Source organism: Mixophyes fleayi, chromosome 9 (genome assembly GCF_038048845.1).
Source record: "Mixophyes fleayi isolate aMixFle1 chromosome 9, aMixFle1.hap1, whole genome shotgun sequence".
NCBI lineage: Eukaryota > Metazoa > Chordata > Amphibia > Anura > Limnodynastidae > Mixophyes > Mixophyes fleayi.
The window spans coordinates 85,846,576-85,855,660 of NC_134410.1; the positions used below are offsets into that span (position 1 = coordinate 85,846,576).

Genomic DNA, 9,085 nt, shown 5'->3' on the forward strand with positions numbered 1-9,085 from the left:
TATAGAATATAAATAGAAATTGAGAAAGGCAATTTGGTATCTGTCTGCATCATAATCATCAACATCCTCCTCAGCGCCAGCTACATCAATATCCTCCTCTCGGTGTACAACATTCACACCTTCATTAGCCAAATCTGTAACTGGACTGTGGGTGATCCTTCCAGCATATGCAGAGGGCGTGCTGCAAATGCTGGATGGAGTCACCTCTTCCCGTACAGTGAGGTCAGGCTTCACAACCACCAACACCCTTGGACTCGCCTTGGGGATTCGTGATGTCATCTGTTTAGAAGGCAGAGTTCTTTGCTGTTTTGTTGTTGTTGCTGACAGCATAACTCTCTTAAATTTTTTGTAGGGGGGTAGGAGGAGGACTTAGATCCTTGGGTGAAGCTGGACCACTAGTCATGAACACGGGCCAGGGCCTAAGCCGTTCCTTGCCACTACGTGTCGTAAATGGCATATTGCCAACTTTACGTTTCTCCTCAGATGATTTTAAGTTTCTCTGTTTGATATTTTTTGAGAACTTGGGCTTTTTGGATTTTACATGCCCTGTACTAGGAGATTGGGCATCCGGCTTGCCAGACGAAGTTGATGGCATTTCATAGTCTATGTCATGACTAGTGGCAGCAGCTTCAGCATTAGGCGGAAGTAAGTCTTGATCTTTCCCTACTTTATCTTCCAAATTTTGGTTTTCCATTATATGTAGCACAAGAGAGCGTACCCCTAAGCCACACACACTCGGCAAAGCCTTTAAAAATTATATGCGGCACAGGAGAGTACCACTGGACTTATACTGCTGAATCAGTGAACTTTGTAATATCACTACCACTGGACTTATACTGCTGAATCAGTGAACTTTGTAATATATCAGTACCACTGGACTTATACTGCTGAATCAGTGAACTTTGTAATATATCAGTACCACTGGACTTATACTGCTGAATTAGTGAACTTTGTAATAGCAGTACCACTGGACTTATACTGCTGAATCAGTTAACTTTGTAATAGCAGTACCACTGGACTTATACTGCTGAATCAGTGAACTTTGTAATATATCAGTACCACTGGACTTATACTGCTGAATCAGTGAACTTTGTAATAGCAGTACCACTGGACTTATACTGCTGAATCAGTGAACTTTGTAATATATCAGTACCACTGGACTTATACTGCTGAATCAGTGAACTTTGTAATAGCAGTACCACTGGACTTATACTGCTGAATCAGTGAACTTTGTAATATATCAGTACCACTGGACTTATACTGCTAAATCAGTGAACTTTGTAATATATCAGTACCACTGGACTTATACTGCTGAATCAGTGAACTTTGTAATGTCAGTACCACTGGACTTATACTGCTGAATCAGTGAACTTTGTAATATTTCAGTACCACTGGATTTATACTGCTGAATGTGTTAACTTGGTAATATTGCAGTACCAATAGGCTTATACTGCAGGATTGGTTTTGCAAATTTTGTTGTAATTAATTTTTTTTTTTTTTTTTGGTATTTTTTTTTATAACTATTTTTTAATTTATTAAACAATTGGGAATAATGGGGAAATAACTATGCCCTTAGAAGCACAGAGCACAGGACACAGCACCACTGGACTGAACAGGACACAGCACAGGACCCAGCAGCACCACTGAACTCAAAATTGACAGAGCACAGCACACAGCACCACTGGACTGATACTACAGAACACAGCACAACACAGCACAGCACAGCACAGAACTAAACAGCACAGCACGAGATCTACCAGGACAGAGGACCACCTAACACACCCTCCCTCTACCCTGATCAATGCCCGAGTGAAGATGGCGGCGACTAGCGGGTAATTTATAGGATCCGAGTATCGCGAGATCCGACAGCGGGATTATGGCTCCGAGCCTCGGTTTCAAGTTTTCATTTGGCGCCAATACCCGGATCTGTCTCGGATACGACTCGGATCGGCAACGTTCGAATGGGCTCGGATTCTGGAAATCCGAGTGCGCTCATCTCTAGTATATATATATATATATATATATATATATATATAATGTGTATATATTAGGGATGTGCACCGGCCACTTTTGGTGTCTCGTGTTTTGTGTTTTGGATTCGGATTTCCCTGAGGTTTTGGGTTTGGATTTATTTTGAAAAAAACATAAAAAGTGTTAAAATCAAGTTTTTTGGTTTATTTTCACTCCTACGCTATTATTAACCTCAATAACAATCATTTCCACTAATTCCCAGTCTATTCTGAACACCTCACACCTCACAATATTGTTTTTAGTCAAAACAGGCTCTACTGAGGCAAGATGTCGTCCTCATCCTCAACCTCTGATTCCTCTCCCCCTACAGAGTATTTCCTCCTCCTCATACATTATCAATTCGTCCCCGCTGGACTCCACAACCACAGGTCCCTCTGTACTGTCTGGAGGGCAGTGCTGTACTTCATTGCGGAATTGATAATTCATTTTTATGAACATCATTTTTTCAACGTTCTGAGGAAGAAACCTCCTTCGCCGCTCACTGACCAGGTTCCCCGCTGCACTAAAAACTCTTTCCGAGTACACACTGGAGGGGGGACAACTCAGGTAAAATAGAGCCAGTTTGTACAGGGGCTTCCAAACTGCCTTTTTTTCCTGCCAGTAACAATATGGACTGTCTGACATGTCTATTTGGATGGTGTCAGCAAAATAATCCTACACCATTTTTTCAATAGTGACAGCATCCAATGCAGCAACAGTAGACATGTCTGCAATGATTGGCAGGTCCTTTAGTCCGGACCAGATGTTATCAGCATCCCCGCCAGCGGGTCTTTTAGGAAAACTGAGCTTTTTCCTCGCAGCTTTATCCTCCAAATTTTTGTTTTCCATTATATGTAGCACAAGAGAGCGTACCCCTAAGCCACACACACTCGGCAAAGCCTTTAAAAATTATATGCGGCACAGGAGAGTACCACTGGACTTATACTGCAGAATCAGAGAACTTTGTAATATTGCAGTACCACTGGTGGACTTATACTGCAGAATCAGTGAACTTTGTAATATTGCAGTACCAATGGACTTATACTGCAGGATTGTTTTTGGATATTTTTTTTTAATTTCTATTTTTTTATAATTATTATTTTTTTTTTTTTTTTATAACTTTTTTTAAAAATTTTTATAACTTGGGAATAATGGGGAAATAACAATGCCCTTAGAAGGACAGAGCAAAGGACACAGCACCACTGGACTGAACAGGACACAGCACAGGACCCAGCAGCACCACTGAACTCAGAAGGACAGAGCACAGGACACAGCACCACTGGACTGAGCACAGCACAGCACAGCACAGAATATAGCAGGGCAGAGGACCACCTAACACAACCTCCCTCTACCCTGATCAATGCCTGAGTGAAGATGGCGGCGGCCAGCGGGGAACTTATAGAATCAGAGTATCGCGAGATCCAACAACGGGATTATGACTCAGAGCCTCGCTTTCAGTTTTGCAATTGGCGGGAATACCCGGATCTGTCTCGGATCCGGCTCGGATCGGCAAGGTTCGGGTGGGCTCGGATTTCAGATATCCGAGCCCGCTCATCCCTAGTATATATATATATATATATATATATATATATATATATATATATATATATATATATATATATATATAGAGAGAGAGAGACGGTGCGCACAAAAGTTAAAAGTTCAGTATTTGGTAGTGTAAATTGTTAATCGTTGTATAAGTCCACGATACTTTGAACACCAGAGGTGATGGTGGAATATCTGTGAGGATCACACTGAATTGATATCCCCACTTGGATGCTTTAATACTGATTTATGCCTGAAAACTTCTCAGTTCTGGTACGTGTAATTTTTATGTTTTGGGAATAAACATTTTACTTGGATTTTACACCATGGAAGCGCCCCTGTCTTTTTGATGTTATATATATATATATATATATATATATATATATATATATATATATATAATGTTTTGCGATATAATGAACCTCTACTTACGTATCATGAACTTGCTGTAACATATAGACTTTCCCAGGACTATAAACACGCGCCACAACTATGCAAGAAGCTTAACATAATGAAAATAACTGTTTTGATAAGTATTTATTGTGTTAATGGAAGAGGTAAGCTGGGAATTACAATTGCCTTGCTTTTATACAGACATGAGAATTGTAACTAATTTTAAAGATTGTAAATAGATTAATAGCTATCAATGCTCTTTTTTGGGAACAGCTTTAACCCAAGAAACTCAGTTCTGGCACATGTTTTTTAATATTTTCAAATGAAATGTTACAGAATACAATGCATTCCTATATTAATTACTGTATACTTTATAAAAAAAAATCAAATAGAAAAATACATTGATCTTGGTGTTAATCAATTTTTCACTAGCATTTTTCTGTACTATATTTTCTGGTGCTTGTCAATAACCTTACTATCAGCAGTAACAAATAATTTCAGTTTATCTATATTTTGCAATAAGCATAGAACATTATACAATAAAGATTCACTATTGTAATAGAGTTTTAAAATTACATCTTGTGATTTTGTTTTTTTGGCATATGCATTTAAAAATAATATTACTTATATTTATTGTTCTAATTTCACATGCACTTGTCAATACATAATAAGGTATAACAAAATCTTAAAGCTGCAATTCATTTTGTCTAGCTATATCCCAAACAATCTGCATCTGGTATGTCATCCAACATTGCATAGTAGTCAGCACTGTTTTTGTCCTTGCAAATTACAATAATGATTTCACCATCTATGTGACTGACCATATCCATTCCAATCTGTAGTCATGTCACTATGGATGCAATCCCAGCTTGGCCTGATTGAAGCAAGGGTAGTTAGAAGAATAAGAAGTCTCTCAATTTCATCAATACTGTTCTTGTACTGTGTCCCCTTTTTTGGCTCAAATCGTGCCCAAGTCCTCTTGTATGGTTCATATGGCATATCAGATTAAGGAATCAATACAGCTGAAGTAGAGCACTTTCATAAGTCTTTTTTGTTCATTTACACGTAACCCGTGAGGCTATACCCACTTGTCTGTCTCTTAGAGGTCTGTGCCACGCTGCCAGAATTTGTTCCTTTGTCTGCCAATAGAGCTTTTCCTTGATATCTGTTATAAAAAGCTTGGTCTGGTTCCTTAGATGGGCAAGAGGCACAGAGAATTGCACCACCCAACACAGAAAATATTGAAGACATGATACCAATGTAGAGAGCAGGTCCAATCTCATACCTCTGTGCATCAGGAAGCATTGGGTTGTAAAAGTCTTGGAGGATAGAGTGCAAATTCCAGCATATGGGTACCAGACAAAGAATCCCCCCCAGTATGAACACAACGCCACCAGTGACTGCCAGTTTATCCTTATCATAATTGTCTTGGTTAAAAATGGTACATTTCATGCCAAAGACTGTGAAGATTGTAGCAAGGCCAGATAAAACACAGGATGTGATCATGAGTGCCTGGGCAGCCTGAATTTCTTGTGGTAGTCCTAGCATAGAGTTATATATATCACACTGGGTGATACCTGTGCTAAAAACAGCACATTCCATCCACAACCCTTTGTTAAAGCCTACAGCTGTTACAATACTGGCACCAATGTATGAACTAACCTTCCATTCAGGTAGGAGTGTTGTAATTATACCACCAATTAGACCCAAGACAGCCATGAAGTAGCCCATCATCTGCACTCCAACAGAAGTCATATTCCTCTGTCCTTTTCTGGATTATTTTTTTTATTACCAATTAACAGCTGCCAAGTTCTCAAAACCAAGCTCTTTATTTTCTCAGTTCCTCAACTTTGAGTGGATCTTTTTGGATGCTTGATCTCTTTCAGAAAAAACAGGCTGTTCAGAAGTAAGATGTCTGCATGTGTACTGTATATTCTTTTTGCCAGGCTGTTTCTTTCTCTTTTGACAATAAAATGACAAGGCTGCGTCTTGCTTCCAGCTGTCTTGATGTCATTTTGAGTCCAGTTTATATTGAGATTTAATGTGAAGAGGTAAGCACGAAGGGGGTTGGCTGGGGGTTAAATATTCACTAGCACCAATTGATTTAGTATGTGCTCCTTGACCGTGTTATCTCTGGAGCTTAGACATCAAACAGACCCCCGCCTGAGTCCTGTGATATTCTGCCAGTGAAACTTACCGGCATTGTGCAACCCACCTCCAACTTGCAATTTTGCCCATACAATTTATTATTATAGCAAGCAATATCCTCAGTGCGTGACGACTTTGAATGCCTTAGTTTCCTTTGAACTTCTCTTCATTATTGCTTTGGAATAGTTCTATTACAGTGTACAGGATATGTTCTCATATAATGTACAAATAAGCTGTCACTTGTAATAGAGAATTTAGTTCCTGAATTGCAGATTAACATATCTTGGTGCCTTACAGAGCGGTTTTACACGTTCATTTCACTATATTAACTGAATCCCAACAGCATTGGCTTTCATGTCCAAACTTGCAGTGAATAAGGAGATCAGAAAAAGTGCATAAATGCATAACATCACAACTTTGTATTTAATGTAATTCCCTCTGGAATTTAAAGACATATTAATCTGCATTGTTCCCTTGCTCACTACTTCTGAAAATTAATTCCACACAGTATTTAACCCTTCCTCAGTCAAATTTCTGCTTTCTTACACAAACCAACAATAGACATACAAGATGATACACTTTTTTTTTTATAAATATCATATTTAAAAGGTAGTGTAAATACATAACTTATTGCAGAAAACATTTATTTTTATTTTTGCTACAATATAATTTTGCTGGAAGCTTAATGAGCTTTGAAGCAATGATGCCTAATTGAAACAATTGTCTTAACAATATCAATCTGTGGGTGAAAAAAGAGAGACACATTGCTTATTTGTGCATGGCTTATTAGGTTTAAGTTATTAAAATATATGACAAATATAAAACACAGAAACAAATCTGGAAGCCAGAATACAGAGACCCACCATAGTGATGACCAGTATGAGGCACAAACACGTGGCAGGATCAGTGGACTTAAACAGCAGTACCACTGGACTTATATGGCAGGATCAGTGCCTTGCTTGCAGTCTCCTAGGTAACGCAAATAATATGTACAAATATGCACACAGTGGCATGGCCAGTAAAATATGGAACACATATTTTATGGATAAACAATGTCAATACACTTCATGCCGAGAAGCTAACCAAATAGTTTTCTCCATACAAGATACTCCCAACTATTCACTGAAATACCTAGCTTTTATCACCACGTAAATGAACTCAGCAGTCAGATCCATAATAAAGTGTGCCATCACACAAGTCAGGTTCGGGATAGACTCATCACAGTTCAGGTAAATTTAAGTTTGACCACCTTTATGTTCATCAATATAAAAGATTTGAAAAGGTGTTTTTTTCTGCATCTTACTGAAAATCAAGCTACAGAGTATTTGTTTATAGAAGCTTCAAATCCTAGATTAATTATTAAATATGCCCCATAGCATTATATTTCTCATCTTGCAGTGCAGCCCTTAAGGATTTTTTTTAAGTAACAGTGTTACGGTTCATATACACAGGCACAACTGATCGCCCAATACAAGTGTGTGTGACACATATTAGTGAGGTCAGACAAAAAAGGTAACTTTACAAAAGTGCAAACCATGTACCTCTCACATTGCTTAAGATATTTTTACCTACATTCTTGTGAATGAACTTGCTTATTTTGCAAAAATCTGTGCAGTTCGGGTGGTTCTCTTGCTGATTGAGGGCTATGCATCCACTTGAAAAAATAAGCTGTTCTTAATTTTAGATGGTTATGCACATTTTTAGGTGTAATACAATAAAAACATTATATATGTAGCAAAGGCATTCCTGACACTCTCTTGCTCTCAAATCTAATTTTAGAAGATAAATGGAAAAGGTAAAATGAATGAACAGGATAGTGCTGAAGTCACATTTTCACTCTTTACACTGTGCATATTTCCATGCAAAGCTCCATACAACCACACAGTCAGATCCTAGACATTGTTCAATCACATTTTCGCCGAGATTATATTAAAGTCTTCAGCTTTTAGTACCAGCGATGTGCTTAAAAGTGAATAATTACCTTTATTTACGACCGGTTCCTTCTCTTTTCCCTTTGCGAATTATTCAGCATTATTATTCAGGATTCAGCAGGACAGAGTGACAGGACACAGGAGCGCTAAAAAACCCAACCTCCCTATACTATCCAAGTCTTGCGAAATCCGACGGCGGGATTTGGAGTCTTAGCCTCGCTTTGACTGTTTCTCCCCGCCGGAAATACCCAAACAGTGCTCGGATCGCCGTCGGATCCGCACTGTTCGGGTGGGCTCGGATTGCGATAATCCGAGCCCGCTCATCTCTAGTTAAAAGTGGTGTAAACGGGAGGAGAGAGGACCCTGCTCAGAGGAGCTTACAATCTAAGGGAGGGGCAGATAGACAGAGGACACAAGGAAAGTGAGATGGGGACGGGGTCAAAGAGAGCAAGAAATAGGAAGGAGGAGAGAGGGAGAGGATGCCGACAGGTGGGTAGTTAGGCAGATGACTGAAAGGCGTTTAAGAAGAGGTGGGTTTTTAATGCCCATTTGAAACTGCTTAGAGTGGGGGAGATTCTAAAAGCATGAGGGAGATCATTCAAGTGGAGGGGGGCAGTGCGGGTGAAGTCTTGAATATGTGAGTGAGATGAGGGAATCAGAGGGGAGGAGAGGCAATGATCGTTGGCCGATCACAGTGGATGGGAAGGATTGTGAATAGAGAGGAGGTTGGAGATGTAGGGAGCAGTGGAGTTGACAAGGGCCTTGTAAGTGAGGGTGAGGAGCTTGAAGATAATTCTATAAGGGAAGGGGAGACAGATGCAGAGCAGTGAGAAAGAAATATAAGTCTAACAGCAGCATTGAGTATAGAACGAAGAGGAGCGAGATGAGAGTGGGGGAGAACAGTGAGGAGAAGGTTGCAGTAGTCCAACCGAGAGATGATCAGGGAGTGGATAAGGGATTTGGAGGCGCTCTAGGAGAGGAAGGGCTGAATGCGAGTAGTGTTGCATAACTGGAAGTGGCAGGATTTGGCAAGAGAATGAATGTGGCGAGCAAAGGAG

At 39.6% G+C, this 9,085-nt stretch overlaps 1 protein-coding gene and 1 non-coding gene across 2 annotated transcripts; both read right to left on the bottom strand.

The window, feature by feature from the left end:
• Positions 1-4,086: 4,086 nt before the first annotated feature.
• CLDN2 (claudin 2) lies at positions 4,087-6,305 on the bottom strand. The gene has a single exon (XM_075186052.1). The coding sequence runs from the start codon at positions 5,701-5,703 to the stop codon at positions 5,008-5,010; it is 696 nt and encodes a 231-aa protein (XP_075042153.1). The 5' UTR covers positions 5,704-6,305; the 3' UTR covers positions 4,087-5,007.
• A 946-nt stretch (positions 6,306-7,251) lies between these two features.
• On the bottom strand, positions 7,252-7,323 carry LOC142102648 (small nucleolar RNA SNORD50). Its single transcript, XR_012679303.1, has one exon. It is a non-coding gene; the product is annotated as a small nucleolar RNA SNORD50 (small nucleolar RNA).
• Positions 7,324-9,085: the final 1,762 nt, after the last annotated feature.

Bases quoted from the DNA above. Each gene is read 5' to 3' on its own strand.
- CLDN2 (XM_075186052.1), bottom strand. From the start codon at position 5,703: ATGACTTCTGTTGGAGTGCAGATGATGGGCTACTTCATGGCTGTCTTG.